Genomic DNA, 23,957 nt, shown 5'->3' on the forward strand with positions numbered 1-23,957 from the left:
CAGCACACACTGGCATGCTGGGATGCCACGCAACATATCAATACACTACAAACTACGATCCCATAACCTCATAGACAGCAGAACAGAGACCTCAAGTTTATACATCGAGAAAATGTGTTAGACGGCCGCCAAAATTATATATTGGTGTGCTCCCTGTTGACCCCCACGTAGTGGACTATAAAGGTGTGGCTGAGCTAGTGTGGCTGAAGTCAACGCCAGGGTCTGGGCAATTTTTTGGAGAGCAGCCTGAAGCTGCATGAAGCTTTCACTACCGAAATACAGCAGTACCATATCTTTGTGCGCTCGAGGCCCCAGGCGTTAAATCCATAACATAATGGCTGCCTCTGCGCCGATTAGGTCGTCTATTGGGCGGGCGTTGCAGCCGGCCAGTAGATGCCCTGTGACAACTTCGTCATTGAACCTACCGTTACGGGTATCATGGTCCTCCCCACCAAACACTGCGTCGTTCTCAACGACATCGTCGCTTGGCGAGCGCCGGCCCACCCGTGACAACAACCGCCTCCGCGGTCTCAGCAGCATTTATCGGTCCGGAACGAAGGGGCGCATGGCCGTCGACGGCTTCGCAACGCCCAGACCGGCTGACTACAAGCCCAAGATCACGACGGACCCGAACCACGGCCTCTGGGATTTCTTCTACGCCAGGGACAAGGCATTGCCCACCCCCGAGGAAGACTCGCAGCATGGGCGCGCCTGGATTGTCGAGGAGCTGCGACACAAGAGCTGGGAAGACCTCCATCGACTCTGGTGGGTTTGCGTCAAGGAACGCAACCGGATCGCCACTGCGACTCGAGAGCGGCGGAGGATGAAGCTGGTGGTCGGAGAGGATGAGAGCAAAACGCGTAACTACGAGGTAAGTGATGATCTGCCCCGAAGCTCCCCCTTCGCTTCACAACCCCCATATCCGAGGTGCATGCACAGCAGGAAACGGGCGCTGACCTGAGTAATCCCTTTTACAGATCTGGAAGACGATGAAGGCTATCAAGCACACATTAACGGAGCGGTACTACGCATGGGAGGACGCGCGAGAACTCGCCGAGAAAGACCCCGAGATTGATCTGTCGGGCGAAGGCAACCCTTACACACCGCGTGACTATATGGAGGAGGAGATGGAGCAGTTGGCCCTCGACCCCGAAACTGCTGCGCAGCAGGGAGAAGAGAAGTTTATGGAGGAGAAGCCGGCAACTGAGTCTATCGACCCCTCGAGTCTCCCTAAGACGGAGCAACCGCAAAGCTCTCCGAGAGTGTAAGAACTTAGGAGGATCAACATGAAGCAAAGAGGCGAGCTTCGGAAGCCTTGATCGCAGCAAATATCTCCCCTGTAAACAAAATAGAAAGGAGGAGGAGAGGACCTTGTAAATACTACTTGTACCATCTAAGTACGCTACAAGCTGTACACAACCACCAGACATGCATCATATACCACCGATTTATTGCTCCCACCTCTGCAAATGATTCGAGTGGAGCGGTGATGATCGTTAAATCTCCCGTCATCCTATTATTACCTGTATATTAGGGTGCTGGGCTGGCTACCGCGATAGGTAATTAGGCACGTAATTATAAAGCCTGGGAAGGGCCATGGTTCGGACTCTTAATAGCAGCTCACGTGGCGGGGAGGCCACCATGGTTTTCTCGGCTCGCCGAATATTGATGGACGCATCGAGCAGGTGTGACCACGTACGTCGTTGATGTAAGTACTGATGTAAGCTGCTGTTGGTAAATTGCGATTGCGAAGCCGGCAGAAACAGAGGAAACAGAGGTCTGGTACTTTGATCAATGCCAACAGATGTGCATGATGGGACTTGCCATATTGGAACGAGTTGGAACAAAGTCCAGACGCGGCAGGCTTCAGTCGACCCCACTTGCTATTGGCTGGACAAGCTGTCACTCTCGAGATTGAATGATTCTATGTCGAGTTGGAGTTGGGGGGGGAGACTAGCGAAAGCAAATGGGCCGTGGATGTGAACGTGGACCCAGCAGAGACCTAAATACGGGCGGGACACTCTCCTCTTTACCCCCTACCAGTGACCAGTGCACCCCCCTACCGGCCTACATATGTACCTATCACTTCACCGCCGATAGTTCATTCCCCTCTCCGGTCGAACAAGTCGATAGGTCCCTATTCTCAACTCTTGCTCTCCAGACATAACTTTTTTTTTTCTTCTTTCTCTCTTCCGACATAGCACTTCCTCACTTTGAGCATCTAGTGTTTCATTCTCCAATTACTGCCCATCATGGAAGAGATTGCTCCCTCTTATGACGTGATAGTCCTCGGCACAGGTAAGCAACTCTCCCCCGCATCCCCTTCACGTTAGGTGTACACTTGTTTTGGTGGGGTTTGGCAGACGGACGGAGAGCTCTTGACAGAGTGCACCGTTTGCGCAATCCAGCAACACACGCCCGCCGAGACTCGCGATGATGATGAACAGGAAGGCGATGAGTGCTGACAAACTCTATTACAACAACAGGCCTGACCGAGTGTGTCCTTTCTGGGTATGTTGCCAGCTCCCACACTTACACGCCCTTCGATGCACCGCGCCGATTCAGGACAGAACAGGGGTAGCTAACCGCTCATCTCGACTACAGTGTACTCAGTGTCAAAGGCAAGAAGGTGCTGCACATCGACCGCAACGACCACTACGGAGGGTAAGTCACACACACCCATCTCCTGATTTCGCTTGATTCCGTCCCGCCACGGGCCCGCTGACATCTTTTGCTTCCTTCGCCACAGTGAGGCCGCATCCGTCAACCTCGAGACGCTATTCAAGAAGTACGGCAACTACCAGGAGGGCACCAAGCCATGGGAGGCCTACGGACGACCGGCCGACTGGAACATTGACCTGGTCCCCAAGCTGCTCATGTCCTCGGGCGAGCTGACCAACATTCTCGTGTCCACCGATGTCACCCGCTACCTCGAGTTCAAGCAGGTCGCTGGCAGCTATGTGCAACAGGGCACTGGCTCCAAGGCCACCGTCGCCAAGGTCCCCTCAGATGCCACCGAGGCTCTGAAGTCTCCCCTCATGGGCATCTTCGAGAAGCGCCGCATGAAGAGCTTCATCGAGTGGGTTGGCACCTTTGACGTCAAGGATACCGGTTCGCACAAGGGTATGTGGTCCCGTATTGCTCATAGTGCTCACAGCACGACTAACCAACGAACCAGGTCTGGACATGGCCAACTGCACCATGAAGGAGGTCTACGAGAAGTTCGGCCTCGAGCCCGGCACCCGTGACTTCATCGGCCACGCCATGGCTCTTTACCTCGACGACGGCTACATCGATGCCCCCGGCAAGGCCCCCGAGACCATCGACCGTATCCGCCTCTACGGTAACTCGGTCGCCCGCTACGGAAAGTCTCCTTACATCTACCCTCTCTATGGACTCGGAGAGCTGCCCCAGGGCTTCGCCCGTCTGTCTGCCATCTACGGCGGTACCTACATGCTGAACGCCAACATCGACGAGATCAAGTACGAGGGTGGCAAGTTCTCCGGCATCAAGGCCACCATGACTGGTGTCGAGCCCGAGATGAAGTTCGAGACCAAGGCCCCCATGATCCTGGCGGACCCGAGCTACTTCCCCGACAAGGCCAAGGTGGTTGGCCACGTCCTGAGGGCCATCTGCGTCCTGAAGCACCCCTTGGCTGGTACCAATGACGCCGACTCCTGCCAGCTGATCATCCCCCAGTCCCAAGTCGGACGCAAGAACGACATCTACATTGCATGCGTGTCGTCTGCACACAACGTATGCCCCAAGGGCTACTACGTTGCCATCGTCTCAACAATTGCTGAGACTTCGGCCAACCACCACCTCGAGCTCCAGCCCGGTATCGACCGCCTGGGCAAGGTTGAGGAACAGTTCATGGTGAGTAGTGTTAACCACATTTCCACATATCTCTCGCCGAGGAGGCCGCGGATCGAGCTAACATTGTATACTAGGGCCCGCCGATCCCCATCTACGAGCCTCTCGAGGATGGTTCCAAGGACAACGTCTTCATCTCCAAGAGCTACGACGCGACGTCGCACTTCGAGACTACTACCGATGATGTGCAGGATATCTACCGTCGCTGCACTGGCGAGGAGCTCAAGGTTGAAGGCCTGCGCGAGGGTGTTCAGATGAACGAGGAATAGAGACCTACCAGCCACTATACTATGGAATATCTGGAGGTCGGTGTCGGTGGACATTGCAAGCGATCAAATGCAACCACTAGCCATGTCCCTTAACCGGAATTAATGCGCCAAGCGTGAGAGAGGCAAATTCTCACAGCCATGGGAGAGAGTATCGTCGGATTGAGGCGCTCGCAGAAGTGCTTCGCGGATAACTGGCGCCGCGGCCAAGGCTGCTCGTGCCGTGGTTGGATGGGGATTAGGTAATTGTAGAAGAAATGAATTGTGATCTCATAATTTGGCCAATCTCATGTGTCTTGTCTTGGTTAGCTCCGTAATCTGGCTGTGGGATTCTACGATGTACATGCACTTGGTAGTGGATTCACTTGGTATGTCAAGATCGCATTCTATGTATGTACGGTTCCATTTAGTGCAATGGATGGGAGTTGGGATGCGTTTGTCACTATCTGTTCATTTCTCGACAATACAAGTAGCGTCCGGACGTGGAAGATGAGCATCCAGGGGGCCACTTGGCCATAATCCACCCCCTTTCCATCGTGATAGATTAACTAATCACCCGGCAACTTATTCCGTTCAGTGCACATCACTGACTGACTGCCCCATGGTTTGTTGCGAATGAGCAACGTAAACATTGCTCCCCCGTGGTCATTATCGTGTCCCAGCTTTCTTGTATTGGGTGACCATCATGGATCAATCTTGGTCTGCTCCGTTCAATACAATACATAGCATGCAGCATGTACGTAGACACCACCGCGATTGTCAACGCCTTTTCCGTCTCCATCGATACAGGTAGCTCCGCGTGGGTATCACAGGGACCGTGCTACCCCCCTCTATTTGTCACTAGTATAATAGTATTGACAGGGGGTGTGGACGAAGGCTTGGTTCGGTTCGTACGTGTGTGTTCGACTTGGGGACTTCGCTTTGCCACGCATTGTGTCAACAGAAAGAGAGAGAAAGAGCGCGATTGCCAACAGCAGAGTGATTTCATCCATGTCTACCTACTCATACAAACAACTAGCTGGATTCTCCCTGATCGAATGAAAGTGAAAACGCTGCAAAGCTTAATAGAACCATATCTTCATTACTGTTTATTCGCCAAAGTCGTATGCCATGCCATGCCATGCCATGCCTCGCCTGCCAGGAGCAACTGGACTTAGAAATGCGCAGAAATCCGCGACTTTCGAGAATCGAGGCGTCTGGTAGCCTCGCTTCTCTCCTCGTCTGCCGTGGAGCCTGGGGCCCGGCGATTAATCCGGTCGCGCTCGGCATACTCCGCGAGGAGCTCGGCTCGGACGCGCTCCAAGGCACCGCCGTGGTAATTCAAGGGGTGAGGCGACGCACCTGCTGCCGCCTGTCGGATCCGCGCCTCGACTCGCATCCGGTTCTCGACGACCTGCCGGTCCGCCCTGGCGACGGTTCGCTGAGCCAACTGGATGCACTCCATGAGAAGATCAAACTTGGATTGGGTTGCGTGGCTCTCGTCCAGGGTGAAGGAGGTACTCCGGGGTTTGCTGCCATGGCAGAGCCGGCAGCGTCGCTCCGAGAGAGGGGCGCCGTCGCCGCTTCGGCATCTCCACCTGCAAGACAGGAAGTCAGTACACTAACTAGATGACGAGCCGCGGTATGCGCATCCTCCGCTTTCATGATGGTGTGGCAATGATACGTCCGTCCTATGACGAGAATGGAAGTAGTAAGAGGAATGAACTACCTACCAACCTCCGTGTGCCCGGCGCGTCTTTGTGGCCCAGTGAGGATGCGGTTTGTGAAACTCCTTCCGCAGCCCAGCAGAAGATTGCCCGCTATCTTGAGAGCTCATGACATGGGCCATAGTTTGGTTGTCCCGTATCTTGATAGCGAGACTGCCGAGGTGGTAGTTGAGGTCCATGAATCTGCCCTGCGCCGTCTCACTGTTGGAGAAAAAGACCTTGTTCTGGACCTCGAAGAAGCGAAACCACTGCAAGAGGATAGTCAGTATCGAGTTCCGGCAAGTTTGGTATCTGTGCGAAGTAACGTACCTCGGGAACGTCTTCTTCGGCCTGCTTTGGCTGATCAGATCTTAACTTGGCATGCTTGAGATACAGACGTGCTGCGTGGAACCCATAGGTCTTGTAAAACTTGAACCGGTCCTTTAGGGACATGACTTCCTCCTTACTGTCCAAGCTTATGGCGAATATCCTAGGAAGGCTTGTGGTGGAGGACGACCTGTCGCCACCGAGGCTGCCCAGTCCAGGCGGCGTGAAGCTGAAGACGGGGTCGGGAGGGAGAATCTCTGGGCCGATCTCGAGGAGCGGGCGCTCGACATATGTCAGCTGGCGATTCGAGAGGCTGAAGTGGTTGCCCGTCGTGTGCGAGGTCCACCGCTTCTTCGCCCCGTGGCTGTCGGACAGGAGGGGCTTGGGCGGGACGCCAGTCATCATGCTGGAGTAGATCCCGCCCAGCTCGGCGCTGATGGCGCGGTCTGCTTCCCTCACGGAGTCGAGCGCAGCTTTGACCCGAAGCCGGACGTCGGGCAGGCCGTGCTTAATGGCGGTCTGGCGCTGTTCGAAATCTCCAAAGGCCTCCATGTACTCCCACTCGCGGAGCTCCTTCAGCATGCCCTGCCATTTCTCGTTGTTGAAGAACTCATTTCGCAGGCGCAGGCGCTGTGCGTCCTTGTACCGGATGAATTCATCGATGATGCCGGCCTCCATCTCGGGGTCTCTTGGGGGGCCACCCAAAATCACCTTGTAGAGACCGGGTGTTGCTTGAAGCTTGCCGAGAACCTTCTTTCGGAGCTCACCTGGTTCCATGAACCAAATCTCGTCCTCGGGGCCCTTGGGAGGATAACAGCCAAGGTCGGACTGCAAGAGAGACGGGGGCGGGGAGACAGGAGGGACAAAGTCAGTATCGTCGGGAAACAGCGTCTTTCTGTGAGCAAAAGGCTGGTTCGAGGCCTGGACTGCAGCAAGATACGATCGGCGCGGGGCGCCAGGTTTGGAACTGGAAGGAGCGCCCGGCAACTGCTGTTGCTGCCCATGCTCCTTCTCGATCGCTCTGGACTTGGATGGCGACTGCACCAGATCAACCACAACCGTCGACAAACCCCCCTTCAAAACCACCCCATAGCGTCCTGGGAGCGGCGGCCCCAGACTGGGCAACTCGTTCTCATCTTGGGGGGCCGCAATAGGGGTTGAGCCTGGGCCTGCGCCAGCGCCAGCGCCAGCACCAGCACCAGCCTCAGCACCAGGACTTGGCTCCAAGATGGGGTAAGGTGAGAACATGTTGACATATCAAAGGTCAACAGTCAATGATAGAGTTCAGCACCTGTGCAAGGCTCGCAGTCTCGAAAGATTGCCATCCACACCTCGCGATGTCTTGTGTTGATGTGCGGTCCGAGTGAGATGTCAATGATTGACGCTAGCATCACCACAACAAAGAGGAAAGTACGTGTACTACGCGCTTTCTAAATCTCAAGATGGGAAATAAACAAACTTTCCGATAAGCGTAGGGGAGATCAATCGTTGCGCTCCGTACCAGTTACTGGGTATTGAGTAGGCGACGAATGGAGGGGTGGGACGCTCCAGGCGCTGCAAACCACTGAAAGATGTCAAGATAACAGTAAGTTACGAAACACAGTACCTTTTGACCGCCTAGCTATCGGAAATGCAAGTGTCACGCAGGAGAGTTGGTGAATGCAGGGTATCGGAAGCAGGAGCACTGGAGCCTACACGATTGTTCGCACCCTTGCAACATAAACCTGTAAGCACTTGAAAGAATGCATCGCCCCGAGGATTGTATATGATTGGAGTTTTGTTTTATTTTCTATAGAGGAGAGTCCTGCTACCCATCATTACATCAGGCTGCCAATGGTCCTACTGAGACAACTTCTCTCAGTTTTCGAGCCTCCCGTTCTTCTAACGTGGTAGCTTGGCGTTGTTTCCTACGCCTATCCGCTGCCAGCGTAGTGAATCGCCCGCGGGCGCCATGCTTGATCTTAGTGATCATATCGGCCGCCTTCCCCATCGTGATATCGTCTTCCGTTAGCTGGTCTTCTGGGCCTCGCAGTTTGTTCAGAACCTTCAGCTGGCCAGGCGTAGCCGAATTCTTACGCCACCGTGCCCTTCTTGTGATGAAGTATACAGGAAACTTTTCGGAAGCGTATTTGTCACTGCCATGGACAGCATCGGAGAATGTGGCCGCTTGCAATAGCTTCCGGGGCGCTGCAAAGGGGGATTTAGACTTGATGCCTTGGGGAAGGGGTCGAATCTCGTATGCTGCATACATCGGGGCCTTTCCTTCATCCCCCTCGCCTTTTTCGGCTTGCAATCGGATGTAAGTACCACCCGGCGCGGAGAGGATGTATTTGCCCTGGTCCACCTGTACCCACGTATATTGGCTAATGGAGTGTATATGGCTTTCCCCAGACGTGTCTGAGATCAAGTCGTATACTGTGTCGTACTCGGTAAATGTGACGTGCCCACTAAAGGATCCATTACTGAGTGGCTTAACCAACGAGCCCTTTTTCATGGGTTCTTGAACTTCCCTGGCCTTTAAGTCTTTTAGTTTGCTCAAGTCGTCCATAGTGGCATCTTCGATGATCTCGGATGGATCGAGGCCGAATAGGGTTGGTGCCGTGACAATGCCAGTTTCCAGGCTCGACACCATGTCGATGATATGACAATTCTTTTTGCCGGGATAGAGACGCATGCCTCTTCCGATCATTTGCACAAGCAAGTTCCGCGATCGCGTCGGCCGGGCCAGCACGACACAATCGATGTTGGGGATATCAGTCCCTTCGGTAAACACACCGCAGTTGATGAGAACAGGGAATTCCCCGCGCTTGAAGGCACTTAGACACTCGCCTCTCTCGACTTTGTGGGTGTCTCCCGTTATAAACCTGGCCTCGATTCCATGATCCCGAAATGTCTGTGTCAAGCCCATCACGTGGGCTATGTCCACGCAAAAGACCAGCGTTGACTTCCTCCCCTGAGCCTTGGCAAGCCAGCTGCGCACCGTTATCTTATTCACTTGATCAGTGTTGACGACCTGAGATAGCTCGCCGGGCAGGAAGTCGCCATTGGCCCCGCTGCGAACCCGACGAATGTCGGCTGTTGACTCGACTGTTGTGAAAATCACATCCGAAAGCCACTTGTCCCCAATCATATCGACATAGTCTTTGTGATATACAATCTCGTCTATGGCCTTACCCAGGCGAAGCCCGTCAAAGCGAGAGAATGTGGCAGATACACCAACTAGAATAGGAGAAGCGTCCCTCTTCTGGTCCAGGCCAAAATGCTCCAAGGTTCTCAGGTATCCTGGAGCCACGATATGGTGAGCCTCATCGACCAGGACCAGTTTGAACTGCGAAGGGTCGAATTTGCTGATACGATCACCCGAGGCGATGCTCTGGACGCTAGCAATCGTTATGTCGGCCAGGCCAGAGGCATGCATCTTTCCCATCTCAATATCGACGGTCTTATCGGGGTAGGCATTGCTGCAGTGCCTGGCAGCCTGCTCAACCAGCTCCCTCCTATGAGCCAATATCAAAGTCTTCTTGGCCTCCTGATTGGTTGGTTTGATACGGTCAATCAGCTGGGTGAAGACGACCGTCTTCCCAGATCCAGTTGCTAAGGATATGCCCAGGCGCTTATGCCCGCTCTCCACGGACGAAAGAACGGATTGGATGCATTCCTCCTGGTAGTCACGCAGCTGCACTGGCTGTGGTTGAGCTGGTGGTGCCTTTGTGTTGTCCTGCAAGGTCGCATAAGGCCTGGCTCTAGCTGGCAGGGCTCTGATATTGCATGCCTTCCTGGGTGGGTGCAACAGGGGCACAATAGCTCGCCATGTCAGACGAGGGAGTCGCATGGCACATTCCTGCTGACAGAAGGCCTGGATTGGATATTCCGATGTTTGCCGACTCTTTGAGAGGTGATCAATTGATGGATGACCTCAGGAACTGCTGTCTGCGGTACGTACATCCTTCACTTCAAAGCAGTGGGCACGGACCAGACAGTGGAGATCTTTCTCACTCCACTGCTCTTACACACCTTGGGTAGAGGATGCACTCTGGCTAACATCTTTTTTGTTGTCGCTCATTACTCTCTTCCGTCCATGGAGGCTATAGAGTGTAACTGTTACTATACTGTCGAACCTTGATGTATGCCATTGGTTCCTGAAGATTATGTCAAAGCCCAAGTACATATCCACGCTGTCCCTCACACTACGTCTCAACAACCAATCGAGAGACCAACTCGGTGCCAGCTCTATTTCCGAGGACAAACAGGTTTTCTTGTCTGTATGAAACAACCTGATTTCCGACTTACTAAGTGGTCAGCAATGTGGCGGTTCTGGATACCTATAAATAATGTTCGTCACCGGAGTCGCTTTACCTGAACTGTCAGGGACGGCTCTCATCGACCAATTGACAAAACGAATGGGTGTCACAAGGAAAAGCCAAAAAAGAAACGTTCGGCCCCAGGATTATTGCACCACGCCATGAGCAGGCCTTTCAGAGAAATCGCACTGGTTCAAGTACATACGACGTGCTGGTGGTTTTGAGGCTGATGGGTGTAGGCCAGCCGTTTGGGGTCGACAACTCGTTATGAATCCAGGCCCCCAAAATGTCATGTACTTCGCCTCCTGGTAGGCTGACCTCAAACTGCAGTATGCCCAGAAAAAATGGTTCAGAGAGCCGAAGAGGATTCGCTCATTTTGAGGCTGCTCCTACCTGGAGATGCATATATCACGAGGGTCTGTCTGGCCTGGCCTGGCCAATCCGTGAATCTTGTCGCCTGCATACTCGCCGGACCCCAAGGCTCTCTCCTCCGGGATGCTTTGCATCGTCCTTTCAGCGCCGTCTCTCCCGACCCAACCCCATTCTAGAGACTCTGGTCGGTGCCTGAGCACTTGAAAGACCCATTCTTTACCAACACTCATTCAAAATTCAGTCGTAGGACCAGGCCCTGCCTCATATTGTGTCCCAGCTATGCGTTCTCTTTCTCTTTTGATCTTCGCGACTCTGTGTGATCTGTCTTTCCAGGCCCAAGGAGCTGGCTTTCAAAACCCAGGACACACGCGAAACCCAAAATACGACCCCCTCGGCGCCGTTGAGGTCTGGAGAGTTGGGGAGTCTCGTACAGTGGTCTTCAACACCCCCTGGACCGAGTTCTCCGTGGAACTATGGCAATCAGTTGGAGCAGAACATGTGAACCAAACAGTACAGAAAGCTTTGTATCAACGTGAGTGGGCAAGTTCGGTTTGCTGTTGTTACATACTTGACAGATCCAGGCGACGCTGACCTCTTCTTGGTTGTAGAACTGCCGGGACAGGATTTGCCCAAGTGTTTTAACTGGACTGTTGAGTCGTATGATCTGAAACTCAGCGACTCCAACATGTTCTTTTTCTGGCTCCGAGATCCTAGTGATGCTTCAAGATCGGTGACTTCGCCTTATTTTAATATGACTACCGACCCCTTTGCATCTACTACAAGCAAGTATCTCAGCTATGCCAGCCTTGAAGTGTCCCCAGGGACCCCGACGGCACCCCCTGCACGCACCACCCCAACCACCACACCAATAGTTCCTGTAAACCCGCCTGCACAAGGAGGAGACGGGCGGGTCAGTCTAGCGGTGCAGGTTGGAATAGGCGTTGGGATCTCGGTGGGCGGCATCTGCTCCTTCGTATGTGCCGCGATACTATGCGTGCACCTTCGGAAGAAGGTGAGCCTCAAACGCTCGGCGAAAGATTCGGATCAAGAGTCTGTGAGCTCGCTCCCATGGCCACCGACCCCCAAATTCGCGTTCGCGGGCTCGGAGACGTGGAGTCTACCCAAGCCGCCGCGGAGCACGTCGCCACTAGTCAAGCAGGTTGAACAAGTTGAGATGCCGATGGGGCGGCCTTTGCAGCAGACTCAGACGCGGGCATCAGTTGTGTCAGATAAGAAAACCAAGAGGTACGAACTGGATGGCCTCCCTCGAACGGCATCATCTGTCTATTCAAGGTGAAGGAGCCTGGAGAATGTACAGAGCTCATGGGGTGAAAAGTGCAGAGGGTCACTCGTTTGACTCGGAACGAAAACATTGGTAAGGGTTGGAGGTTTATATAGTTCTGTTTTCATAGCAGGTGGTTTGTGCCAACTCGCAACCAACCGATTCTCGGCTTTATTCTTCTTGCGGAGTGGAGAGAAATGATACGATGAAAATCTGAGCAAAGGAAGAGTCCATGTAAATTAATTCGTCTCAATGGTTCTAGTAGCGAGTTTTAGTAGCCGACCAGTGGTGTTGGGAACGGATACGACGATCTGTCTCCGAGCCGCCCACTATCCACAAATCCCGGAGCCGATAGATGATGGTCTGGTCCTACCTTCAATTTTCGGAACAATCTAGCTTGCTTGCAATAACACACCACCAGTATCCGTGACACGCGGGAGATGCGATATCCACTGCATCTTCCCAACGCAATAACGTTTTCGCCTATATAAAAGCTTTACTCATGACTGGGCGACCCAGCTGTATTGAAAGTTTTCTGTGCAAAAAGTCTGATATGGACTCCACCAGTCGAGCAAGCTGAACCTGCTCGCGTAACATCTCGTCGGCACCAACCCCTGCTTGAACAGGGGCCATGGCTTCCGACTCGGAAGGCGCGTACGAGCCCAGCGATGCTGAGTCGGCTGCATCAGACACATCTGGAAGTGCACCGGAGAAGAACCAGCCCCCGCCAGGTTTGGCGAGTAGCGGCCGCAGAATCCACGATACTCCAGGCGCCGCCACACCACAATATGCTCAATCGCCGCGTAAGAGGCGTGCGACGAACCAGGAAATCAATGTCCGACTCAAGCGCATGCGCAGCGCCTTCAACGCGGGCTATCTTGATCTTCTGAACCAAGACATATCGGACGCGGTCGCGGCGGTAAGCATAACCGACCGCCTTGCTCTCGAGCCCGCGCAGATCGGCGCGGTGTACTGGAGGGTCTCGGAGAAGGAGGCCTTCTTCTCCGCACTCGGTCGGCTCGGACGGGACGACCACGCCGGCATCGCCGCGCGCATCGGGAGCAAGAGCCCGCTCGAGGTGGCGCAGTTCGTCGCCCTCCTCTCAGAGCGCGACAAGGCGAGGAAGGACGAGCGCGCATCTTGGCAGGATACCCTGCGTCCCATCGACTTCCCCGCGGCCGCCGAGATCAGCCACGAGTGCTGCGTCGCTCTGGACGGGGTCGCGGACGACCTGTCAGAACGGCAGGAGATCCATGAGCAGGCGCTCGAGGAGAAGCGGTGGGGCGCGGAGCACTGGCTGGTCACGCAATCTCTCGTGGGTGCGGGCCACGCTGATGCTGCTACTACCAGGAAAATCGAAGGGGAGCTGCTCTTCGCCAAACTCTTTGTCCTGCCAAACTGGCTTAGGCTCAGCGAGCGCGTGTTCATGAACTCGACGGTGCCCGACTGCAACTGGCGTCACGTCTCCGAGGAGCCGCCGGCGATCCGGGCCACGGCGCTGTCCGACTTCCACGAGCTCGCGAGGAGCGTCACGAGGAGGCTGGTGGCCACTACGCTGTTCATGAGCGAGTCCCGGATCAAAGCAAGGAGAGCGCCGGCGTCGCGCACGAAACAGGCAGTGAAGGCAAGAGACGTCCTAGCCGCCGTCGAATCCCTGAATCTGAAGAGCAACAGCCATGACTTCTGGGCCCGGGCGGCGCGGCGGCTGCGTTTAGACGTGCAAGGGGATGGTGCCTCACAAACAGACAACGAGTCTCGGGCATCGTCATCAGACAACGAGGAAGAAGCGACAGACAACGAGGACGGAGCGGACCAGGAAAGCAGCGACGGAGACGATCACGCATTATCTTACGACGAGGTGGAAGCGGCATTCGGAATTGCCGCTCCTGGGCGACACCGGGAACAACCACCCACGGAGCTTTCGGCACAGTACGTTATCGACGACGACGATACATCCTCCAGCGAAGACGAAACGAAATCGGTGGCGGCGGCCCTTATTGGCGAAGACGACGACGAAGAGGAAGAGACACAACAAGAACAGGAACAAGACGTTGGCATCGCCCTGCATGACCTGAAGAAGGATAACGACAGCGACTCGGACTCCCCGTCCGACAAGCCGGACGGCCACAACCCCTCCCTCGACCAAGCCGCCATCGACCGCGACGTCGCCGAGGTCCTCAACTTCTCCGCCGAAGTGCTCGAGAGCACGCGCGCGCGCGACAGCGTCCGGACCCGCGTCACCGCCGAGCACGTCATGGAGGCCGAGGCCGAAGACGCCGACGCCCGGTACAGCGCGCGGGAGGAAGCGCAGCTATGGAACATCATCAAACAGCAGCAGCCGCTGCCACCGATGGCGGCGGCGGTGAAGCGGGAAAAGAGCTCCGACTACGAGAGGGACGGTGGGAGTAAGGCGGCGGCGGCCGCTGGGTTTACCAACCGCGCCACCGTGGAACCCACGGCGAGGAACTGGAGAGAAGGGTTTCGGTACATTGCCGAATGGGAAACCTACGGCACGTTTCCTCCTCACGAGACGTAAGCACTGCATGCCGCAGCATATGATACAGTGGCGGGGCGGAATACAAACACGAAATATAGAACATTGGTAACGGGGCATACAGCAGAAAGGGGGTATGGGATAAGGCAACCAATTCATTTGCCTGGGTTTGTCATCAACTAGCCTAAGTAAGCTACTACTATATTAATACATGATCCCTACACATAACTCTTCCATGATCCATGGTCCAATTATTCGTCCATCCATCGAGAAGTCGTGCCTTGCCTTGAACTGTACGCCGGAAATCAGCACCAAAAGACACCACGCAAACGCCTTTTTGTTATCATGAACCATGAGTGAGAAACCAAACCCCCACACCCCGGATATCACACGGCCCGTTTCTCATCATCACATATCGTCCCGTTCCCCTAAGTCGCGCTCGCAGTCTCCCATCCAGAAACAGAAACAATACCAATAGACCAATCAACTCGGGCTTTTCCTTGGCTGTCTTGGTCCAGGAACCCTACTGCCCCTTCAATCGTAGTTCAAGATGCTGTACCGCGAGAAGACACCGCCCTTGTTGCCCGCCCGGCCTTCCTCGGCGACCTTGCCGCTGACGTTCCGTCGGTACTTGCCGCCGACGCCACCGCCGAGATCATAGTCATTGCCCGACGAGACCTGGCGCGGGTTGCCCACCATGATAGGCGGCGTCGCGGCCTTCAGGTCGCCGTAAGCCTTGGCGGAGAACATGCCCTCTTCGGGTTGGATCGACGAGTCGCGGTTTCGGCCCTGCCAGGTGTTCGGGACCGTCAGGCCCGCGGGTTGCTGGTCCGCGATGTCCAAGCTGCCGCTCACAGCGCGTGAGTTCAGCGAGACTTCTTGGAGCGCGGAGCCGCGGTGGGGCTGGAATGGGGTCTTAGCTCGGGGAAGGCCGGTGTTGCCATGCGCAGGGGGTTTCGGTGGCGGTCCCAATGCCGAGGACGAGATGGAAGATATGGAGGGGGTAGGGTTGGATCGTAAGGGGTTTGGATGCATTGAGTTCTCGTGGATGAGGTCGTCTTCGAGGTCCGATACCTCATCCGGTCCCATCATCATCCTGTTGCCCATGTTTTCCTGGTCTGAGTCTTCCCCATCCGAATCTGCCTGACCATATCTCTGATTCACGGGCTCGTAGGCGTTCGTCTTGGCCTCTTTCTTGCTGGCTGCTCTCATCTTGCGGGCGCGCTCCTGTGTCCGGTTGACCAGCGATTCCGAGGCATACCAAGCTTCAGTGAACTTAGCAGGACGAGATGGCGCTGGGTTGCTGTTCAGTGGGCTCTCGGGCGCATCGCTGTCGCGACGGGACATCTGGTTCGCGCCTGTATCTTGAAGGGGTATCTCCGTGTAGCTGCCGCGATGCGAGGGGCCGGGCGGCTTCGATAGACGCCTGGGATCGCCTGCCGAGGCTAAGCTGTTTCTTGGCGAGTTGCCCGGAACAATCTGGTATTGGCGACTGGGCAAATCCACCTGGCTGTCTCGCTTCATGGACGCCAAGGAATCCCCAGAGTTGCTGCGAGTGTGCATGAACGGGATGCTCGGAGGACGCGAAAGATCGTTCGCATACGGTGCCCCAGAACGACGGTAGTCCTCCAGTGGCGTAGAGAATCGCTTGTTGTCCTCAGCCGTGTAGTTTGTGGAGATGGAAGACTTGTTTCGCTTGTGACGCGCGGTCAGATGATCCTCAAGAGGGTTCATGTCCGGGGGCATGTTCGAGATGCGTCTAAACATGTAACCGAGCCAGAGGGAAACGGAGAGGGAGACGACATGCAGGCCGCCAGACGCAATCAGAGTGTAATATGCGGCAGAGACAAAGTAGCCTGAAAGCAGTTCGTTGCCCGTGAGATTCGTCCACTCAGATCCATGATTCACAATAGCCATGCCACCGAATGTGTAGAGCGGCAGTACAGCAAGATCAGTGAAAGCAGCAAACAGCTGATAGGCCGCAGAAGATGCCGGAGCTCGCGCAGCGGGGGCCTGCCCCAAATGATAGATCGCATAGACAGAGCAGATGGCCACCACGCCAGGCTATCATGATGTCAGTAAAAAATCCATTGGCTGGGAGACGGCAGCAATGAATGTGCCAAAGAGACTTACAGTGATCCTGAGAACCCATGAAGTGATCGGGTCAACTTTGGTGAGCAGGATCATGAGGGCGAGCAGGCCAAGACCGGCAATTCCTTCAAACACGCGCAGGGCAAGCTGCACTTTTCTCGAGAACTTGATCCACCACTTGGCGGTTGGGCCCATAGGCTTCACGAAGGCATTTCCCCGGCCTGCTGGGACTTGATGCGCACTTTTCCATCGTCAAGGTCAGCCAAGTTCGGTCATTCGTTGATCGAGACCGCAGCTGCGTGTGGGGTGGGTGGATGATGAATGATGGAGAACTTACTCGGGGTGGCGGTTGAAGGAGACTAGAGGGCCATCTTGCTTGGGGGGCTTCGCGGGCTTGACTTCCCAACTCTGGCGCGTAATGGCCTTGGGGTCGAACTCCTTGACCGGGAATCTCGTGTCGCGCTGATCAGAATCGTAGAGGTACGGCTGCTGGACCCTCATTTCGAGAGAGAGATTGTTGAGTCAGCCAGCACTATGCCGACTTTTCGTTGGTGGTACGCAGAAAGTGAGCGAGCGAGTGTGGGAGACGGACGATCAGCAGCTATGTGTGGGAATGACCTGTCTTAGAAGACATAAGTTTGGTGGAGGGGGACAGCGTATGTATGTAGGGAAAGTAGGTGAGTAGACAGTGCGGTCCAATTCGTCAAGGACCTGGAGATGCATACATACTTCACCCTCATCTGCTTTTGCAAGCTGAGCTTGTTGGCGGGATGTAAGTTGGCGTTGGCATAGCAACCGTCAGTTTGCCAACTTAAGCGCCCAAGTTACCAACTTCCCTACCTTGCCGGCCCGACACAGGTTACATTCATAGGTCCTGTCACATTGCTATCCCTACAAGTTCTCTGCTGGTCATTGAAAAGTAATAATTGCTCGACATATCGCTTGATTGTGGTAAAATGTATGCTGAAAATCTTCGTCCATGAGTGATAGGTAGATGGGTCTACTGTATGGGATCATTGGGGTAGGGCGATCTCCAGAGATTTAGGTATTGAGGTCGGCTCGCCCAGGCCCACACTCACCCGCACCACGCCTTAGCCCAAGCTCGTAACACCGAGACGTCATGGCTGCGGGCTCCGAAAATCGTCTTGATATAAGTTTGATAGAACCTTTGATTGCGTGTTCGTTCCATTGTTTAACGCATGAAGATTTGCGCAACCAATCTTATTCATCTGCCTGCCTCCAGAGTACACATGTAGTTAGTTCCTGACCACTCTCAGTCTAGGTATGCAAATGAATGCTGTTGCGAGATCATGGCTCGGCCGTTCTGCAGCTTTTCGGTGCAAGCCTGTCCCGACATCGCCAAGGAGCTCCTACTCGACTGTCGTGCGCAATGATCGCCCCTTGCGCATGGCCGTCGTCGGCTCCGGGCCGGCCGGCTTCTATACTGCATATCGGGTCATGTCCAAAATTGACAAGGCCAAGGTAGATATGTACGAAGCTTTGCCGGTGCCGTTTGGGCTGGTGAGGTTTGGTGTCGCCCCGGATCACCCCGAGGTCAAGGTCAGTCCAGGAGACTCCTGACCAACACGCCCACGCACGTATGTCTAACATAAGTCCAAGAATTGTCAAGATAAATTCGAAGAGGTTGCTGCTTCTCCCGATTTCACTTTTGTCGGAAACACCTCAGTCGGCGACCTGGGCACGCATTTTGATGGGTGCACCGTCCCGCTGGCATCCCTGATGAAGCACTACGACGCCGTCGTGTTCGCCTACGGCGCCGCCCGGGACAAGAAGCTCGGCATCCCCGGCGAGTCCCGGCTCAAGGGCATCTACTCGGCCCGCGAGTTCGTGGGGTGGTACAACGGCCTCCCGGAGTTCGCGGACCTGGCGCCCGACCTGACCCGGGGCGACGAGGCCGTTATCGTCGGCCAGGGTAACGTAGCACTCGACGTCGCGCGCATGCTGCTGGAGAACGTGGACGTGTTGCGCAAGTCGGACATCACCGAGACCGCCATTGATACCCTGCTCAAGAGCCGCATCAAGCGCGTGCACATTGTCGGCCGGAGGGGGCCCATGCAGGCCGCTTTCACGATCAAGGAGATCCGCGAGCTGATGAAGCTTCAACATGTCGGCTTTCACCCGGTAGATATGGCGCTGATGCCGCCGGAGATCTCGAAACTGCCCCGGGCCCGGAGGAGGCTGATGGAAATCCTCGTCAAGGGTTCTACGGCAAAAGTCGACGGTGCAGCCAAGTCGTGGTCGCTGGATTTCTGCCAGTCCCCGACAGAGTTTGTTGGCGATGCGAACGGCCATCTGAGCCGGACAGTATTTGAGAAGACCTCGTTGTCGGATCCATTTGATGCGGCGTCCAAAGTCAGCGGCACGGGCGAAAAGACCGACATGGCATCGGCTGTTGCGTTCCGCTCCATCGGCTACAAATCAGTTGCATTGCCTGGTTTTGCTGAAACTGGTATATCGTTCGACGACAGAACGGGGGTGATACGCAACGACGGGCTTGGCCGAGTGTTTAGCAACAAGGCGCATCCGGGCGAGACACCAGCGCCCCTGGCGGGAGTTTATTGCGCTGGTTGGGTAAAGAGGGGACCTACAGGCGTTATTGCATCAACCATGGAGGATGCATTTTCCACTGGAGACGCCATAGCAACCGATTGGACATCAAATGCTAGATTTGCCGGCGGTGGGCAGAGTCTTGGCTTGGATGGGGTGAAGGGCGATATCGACACCAGCAGATGTAATATTATTAGCTGGAACGACTGGCACAAAATAGATAAGGCGGAAAAAGCTAGAGGTCAGGCCATTGGCAAGGAGAGAGAAAAGTTCACGAGCACGGCAAACATGCTGGAAGCTGCAGCCTAAGCAATGAGATAGACACCCATGCGAGAGGGCAGTTGTAAAGTTGTATATAAGTATCTATCGAACATTCTATGAAGACTTCAACTTCTCCGTCAGCTCGGGCACCTTCTCGAAAAGGTCTCCTACAAGGCCGACGTCTGCGACCTGGAAAATAGGGGCGTCCGGGTCTTTGTTTATGGCTGCGATGACCTTGCTATCCTTCATACCCGCCAAATGTTGAATGGCACCCGAGATACCTACGGCCATGTATAGTTGAGGCGCAACAACTTTGCCAGTCTGGCCGACTTGCAGGCTGTTGTCAGCGTAGCCGCTGTCTACGGCAGCCCGAGATGCGCCAACCGCAGCACCAATGGAATCGGCAAGAGGCAGCATGACTCTGTCGAACTCCTCCTTGGACTTCAACCCTCTGCCTCCAGACACAACCTTGCCGGCTGTGGCGAGGTCTGGTCGGTCTGACTTGGCCAAGTCCTCCGAGACCCATTCGGCATTGAGCTCACCCTTGGGGTCAACTCCATCCTCAACGGCAGCGGATCCGTTTGCGACTTCAGCGGCAGCGAACGCGGTGCCTCGGATCGTGATGATCTTGGTCGCGTCCACCGATTCGACTGTGGCAATGGCGTTGCCGGCATAGATGGGCCGCACGAAGGTGTTCTCGTTCTCAATGGCGGTGATGTCGGAGATCTGCTGGGAATCGAGGAGCGCAGCCACTCTGGGCATAACGCTCTTTCCGAACGAAGTATGTCCCACAATGACATGGGTATACCCGCCCTTCTTGATGTTTTCGACTAAAAGCGGCGCATAGTTCTCGGGTAGGCCCTATAGTAGTAGGCAAAAACACATCAGCACTGGAAAGTAATGGGGGACGTTGCGTATATGGCGAACAAAGGGAAGCCCACCTTGTCGTATGCGGCGTTGTCAACGGCGAGGATCTTTTCAACGCCGTCAACCTTGGCAGCCTCCTCGGCCACCGACTTGATATTGCTGCCGGCGACGAAGCCATGCACGGGGCCGCCCAGGCTCTTTGCGGCAGTGATTGCGCTCAAGGAGCCGTGGTTCAACTTGCCCTCGCGCTGCTCCAAAACCGCCAATGTCGACAACAGGCGCTGCAGCGCGGAGGGGCCGAGGTTCGAGAAGACAGACTGGGATCGCGGAACAGCACCCGCTGCTCGAAGCGCAGTCCGCTTTGTTATGGAGAACATGTTGTAAGAGGAATTGAGTTGTCGCAGGACACCTCCCTCAAGCAGACAGTGTTGTTGAAGAAGTTGCGACCACCAAAAGTTATCTCGCGGGTGCTCTAGCCCTTCTTCACATCCTCGGTCGTCATATGCCACCCAGCTTGCGGCTATGCCATCCGCCGCCAACCGATGCGGACTCACTAAGCACTGTAATACCTGTTAGTTGCATCTGCCCACGCTAAACCAGCCAAGGGGGGCCACATGCAGCTATTGAAACACAAGAAGCTCGGGCCCGTTTTCGATGGATCTTTCTTGCTCTAGTAAGTAGAGGCTGGAAACTCGCGACCATCTAAAAACGCGATTCCCCAAACCACCCACGGCGAGTCCAATCATCAGTCTACACTTTTCGCGACGGCAAAGCATCGTTTTTGCGCAACGCCTAATTGTTAATGACACTTGGCCAGTAGAGTGTCCATTCGTTTGCGACGCGATCAACATCAATAACTTTGCGGCGCACTCCGCATTGGTTCGCCTGGCTCATCTGACCCTACCTTACACACAACAAACTCGAAGCTCGCGGCAATCGGACCATCTTCAAGAGGACCTCCAATCCCACATCTCCCGCCATGATGGAGGACGAACACGTAAACTACGGCTCCCCTGCCAATGCGGCGACCCCCGGCAGCAACCCCATACTTGCTCAGCCGCCCTTGCAGCCAGACGCCGCAGCTGCGCCCGAGGCATCAGAAGGTTGGTTTTGAACTCGCAGAACCTCTGGCGCAAAACTTGGTATTGATTTTTTATGCGTGCTACAGATGTTCAGATGTCCGAGGTTCCTGTCGCCGATGCCAACATCAAGCAGGATAGTGCGACCCCTGCGCCTGCTCCTGCTTCTGCTGGTGTCTCAGACAACCCCCTCGACGCTCCTGACGCACCACCTGCCGATGCCACGGTGGCCAAGGAGGACGAGGAAATGGCGGAGGCTCCTAAGGATGGCCAATCCGCGGTGAAAGAAGGCGATGCAGCTGGCCAAACCGGCGAGGCTGGAGCTACCGAAGTCAAGACCAAGGAAAGCATCGAGAACGCTGCGAGGGAGCACCTGATCTCCCAGACCCATTCCATTGTCCTGCCCAGTTACAGTACCTGGTTCGACATGAACACAGTCCACAGCATCGAGAGGAAGGCCTTGCCCGAATTCTTCAACAGTCGCAACCGGAGCAAGACACCCCACGTCTACAAGGACTATCGCGACTTCATGATCAACACATACCGCCTGAACCCCGTTGAATACTTGACTGTCACTGCTTGCAGGCGGAACTTGGCTGGTGACGTTTGTGCTATCATGCGCGTGCACGCCTTCCTGGAGCAATGGGGTTTGATCAACTACCAGGTAAGTCATCCCTCCCGAGCGCTTTCCCCCGCATACCATGCTAATTTGTTCTAGGTCGATGCCGACCAAAGGCCTTCACAGGTCGGGCCGCCTTTCACTGGCCATTTCCAGGTCATTTGCGACACACCCCGCGGTCTCCAACCTTGGCAACCTGCGGCGGATCCGATCGTGATGGAGGGCAAGCAAGATCCTGACACCGACAAGAAGGCTGCGGCAGCTCGGACTGCAGCTGGCGAGCGCAACATGAGCATCAGCCGCGACTTTTATGACGCCACTGCCAAGCCGAACAAGATCAACAAGTCCGAGAAGACCAATGGCGAGGCTCCGGCCACAAACGGTACCGGAAGCGCCTCCCCTGGCGCCACTGAGCTCCCCAAGGCATCTATCGCCAAGGTCAACTGCCAGAACTGCGGTGTTGATTGCACAAGAGTCTACCACCGCCTTCCCGACCCGCAATCGCAGACTAAGAGCAAGTATGAAGTCTGCCCCAGCTGCTACATGGAAGGTCGCATGCCTAGCGGCCACACCAACACGCAGTATATCAAGACGGAGAACCCTACATACTCTGCCACATTGGACCGTGATGCTCCCTGGTCTGATGCCGAGATTCTACGGCTTCTCGAGGGTCTGGAGAAATATGACGACGATTGGGCCGAGATCGCCGAGCATGTTGCTACGAGAACCCGAGAGGAATGTGTGCTGCAATTCCTGCAGCTTGACATCGAAGACAAGTACCTTGAGTCGGAAGCACCAGTTCATGCACCGACTGGGTTGTCAATGCTCGGTAGCGAAGGTGGCCACCTTCCTTTCAGCCAGGCAGACAATCCGGTCATGTCCGTAATTGGTTTCCTGGCCAGCCTTGCAGACCCTAAAACCACTGCTGCCGCCGCCAAGCTATCTGTAGAGGAACTGCGACAAGGTCTCCGAAACAAGATCGAGGGTGGCGATGCTGTAGCCAAGACGAACGGCAAAGGCAAGGAGAAGGAAGGAGACTCCATGGAAATTGATATCCGGCAAGAAACCACGACGACCACTACCACCACAACCACGTCGAACACAATCGCCAGCATCCCCTTGGCATCAATGGCTGCGCGCTCAGGAGGCCTGGCATCTCACGAGGAGCGCGAGATGACCCGCCTCGTCTCTGCCGCAGTGAACGTCACAATGCAGAAGATGGAGCTGAAGCTCAAGTATTTCGACGAGATGGAAGCCATTCTGCAAGCCGAACGCCGCGAACTGGAACGGGGTCGCCAACAACTCTTCCTGGACCGCCTGGCATTCAAGAAGCGAGTCCGCGAGACCCAAGAGGGTCTCAAGGCGGCTGCAATGAATGGTGGCGATCTGAAGATGGCCATGGGTGATAGCAACAGCCTGAGCTTCAGTTCCGCGCCGTCCTTGGGGGCGTCGATCCCACCCCCGGGGGGAGATGGACAGGTTAAGAGTTATGAACCGTAAAGCGGGTACAAAGGAATGTCGGTGGTAGCATGGTGAACTACACAGGGAAGCAGTGCTTGCCTGCGTGGGTACGGTGACGGAGAAAGCAGGCGAATCGGATTTAACTACCAGGAATTCATTTTTTTTGAGGGAATGTGGTTCGGGATCGAAACATAACGGTCCAACCTCGTGTATTGTTTATTTATTTTACCTTCTTGTTCATCAAGACGGCGTTCGTGGGAACGGTGGGCTACCAAACGCAAACAGACAAGATTCTATTTTCCAGACCATATTCCTCGGGTCTGTTAAGTATGTTTGCCTGTACTGTCAGAATTATGTATCACCAATAAAAAGTGAAGCCCGTGAGCATGTTTCTTATACAAGATAACCAAT

At 55.1% G+C, this 23,957-nt stretch overlaps 10 protein-coding genes across 10 annotated transcripts; 6 read left to right on the plus strand and 4 right to left on the minus strand.

The window, feature by feature from the left end:
- Window positions 1-334: 334 nt before the first annotated feature.
- Window positions 335-1,268, plus strand: PG985_004792 (mitochondrial 54S ribosomal protein uL29m; the record flags this gene model as incomplete). Its single annotated transcript, XM_066824561.1, has 2 exons — window positions 335-871; window positions 978-1,268. 2 exons carry the CDS (start codon window positions 335-337, stop codon window positions 1,266-1,268), a joined length of 828 nt encoding a protein of 275 aa, XP_066687721.1.
- Window positions 1,269-2,252: 984 nt separating this feature from the next.
- Window positions 2,253-4,142, plus strand: PG985_004793 (uncharacterized protein; the record flags this gene model as incomplete). The annotated part of the gene is made up of 6 exons (XM_066824562.1): window positions 2,253-2,298; window positions 2,487-2,511; window positions 2,605-2,664; window positions 2,750-3,123; window positions 3,179-3,876; window positions 3,951-4,142. 6 exons carry the CDS (start codon window positions 2,253-2,255, stop codon window positions 4,140-4,142), a joined length of 1,395 nt encoding a protein of 464 aa, XP_066687722.1.
- Window positions 4,143-5,292: 1,150 nt separating this feature from the next.
- PG985_004794 (uncharacterized protein) lies at window positions 5,293-7,399 on the minus strand (the record flags this gene model as incomplete). Its single annotated transcript, XM_066824563.1, has 3 exons — window positions 5,293-5,716; window positions 5,852-6,093; window positions 6,155-7,399. 3 exons carry the CDS (start codon window positions 7,397-7,399, stop codon window positions 5,293-5,295), a joined length of 1,911 nt encoding a protein of 636 aa, XP_066687723.1.
- Window positions 7,400-7,973: 574 nt separating this feature from the next.
- PG985_004795 (P-loop containing nucleoside triphosphate hydrolase protein) lies at window positions 7,974-9,983 on the minus strand (the record flags this gene model as incomplete). The annotated part of the gene is made up of 1 exon (XM_066824564.1): window positions 7,974-9,983. The coding sequence occupies one exon, from the start codon at window positions 9,981-9,983 to the stop codon at window positions 7,974-7,976; it is 2,010 nt and encodes a 669-aa protein (XP_066687724.1).
- A 1,120-nt stretch (window positions 9,984-11,103) lies between these two features.
- PG985_004796 (uncharacterized protein) lies at window positions 11,104-12,121 on the plus strand (the record flags this gene model as incomplete). Its single annotated transcript, XM_066824565.1, has 2 exons — window positions 11,104-11,356; window positions 11,406-12,121. 2 exons carry the CDS (start codon window positions 11,104-11,106, stop codon window positions 12,119-12,121), a joined length of 969 nt encoding a protein of 322 aa, XP_066687725.1.
- Window positions 12,122-12,737: 616 nt separating this feature from the next.
- PG985_004797 (uncharacterized protein) lies at window positions 12,738-14,642 on the plus strand (the record flags this gene model as incomplete). Its single annotated transcript, XM_066824566.1, has 1 exon — window positions 12,738-14,642. The coding sequence occupies one exon, from the start codon at window positions 12,738-12,740 to the stop codon at window positions 14,640-14,642; it is 1,905 nt and encodes a 634-aa protein (XP_066687726.1).
- Window positions 14,643-15,134: 492 nt separating this feature from the next.
- Window positions 15,135-17,192, minus strand: PG985_004798 (uncharacterized protein; the record flags this gene model as incomplete). Its single annotated transcript, XM_066824567.1, has 3 exons — window positions 15,135-16,664; window positions 16,734-16,932; window positions 17,029-17,192. The coding sequence occupies 3 exons, from the start codon at window positions 17,190-17,192 to the stop codon at window positions 15,135-15,137; spliced, it is 1,893 nt and encodes a 630-aa protein (XP_066687727.1).
- Window positions 17,193-17,975: 783 nt separating this feature from the next.
- PG985_004799 (NADPH:adrenodoxin oxidoreductase) lies at window positions 17,976-19,568 on the plus strand (the record flags this gene model as incomplete). Its single annotated transcript, XM_066824568.1, has 2 exons — window positions 17,976-18,251; window positions 18,312-19,568. The coding sequence occupies 2 exons, from the start codon at window positions 17,976-17,978 to the stop codon at window positions 19,566-19,568; spliced, it is 1,533 nt and encodes a 510-aa protein (XP_066687728.1).
- A 66-nt stretch (window positions 19,569-19,634) lies between these two features.
- Window positions 19,635-20,764, minus strand: PG985_004800 (uncharacterized protein; the record flags this gene model as incomplete). The annotated part of the gene is made up of 2 exons (XM_066824569.1): window positions 19,635-20,381; window positions 20,462-20,764. 2 exons carry the CDS (start codon window positions 20,762-20,764, stop codon window positions 19,635-19,637), a joined length of 1,050 nt encoding a protein of 349 aa, XP_066687729.1.
- A 605-nt stretch (window positions 20,765-21,369) lies between these two features.
- On the plus strand, window positions 21,370-23,585 carry PG985_004801 (SWI/SNF complex protein; the record flags this gene model as incomplete). The annotated part of the gene is made up of 3 exons (XM_066824570.1): window positions 21,370-21,490; window positions 21,556-22,130; window positions 22,185-23,585. The coding sequence occupies 3 exons, from the start codon at window positions 21,370-21,372 to the stop codon at window positions 23,583-23,585; spliced, it is 2,097 nt and encodes a 698-aa protein (XP_066687730.1).
- Window positions 23,586-23,957: the final 372 nt, after the last annotated feature.

Source organism: Apiospora marii, assembly GCF_038362585.1.
Source record: "Apiospora marii strain CBS 49790 chromosome Unknown utg000003l_segment0_segment0, whole genome shotgun sequence".
Lineage (NCBI taxonomy): Eukaryota > Fungi > Ascomycota > Sordariomycetes > Amphisphaeriales > Apiosporaceae > Apiospora > Apiospora marii.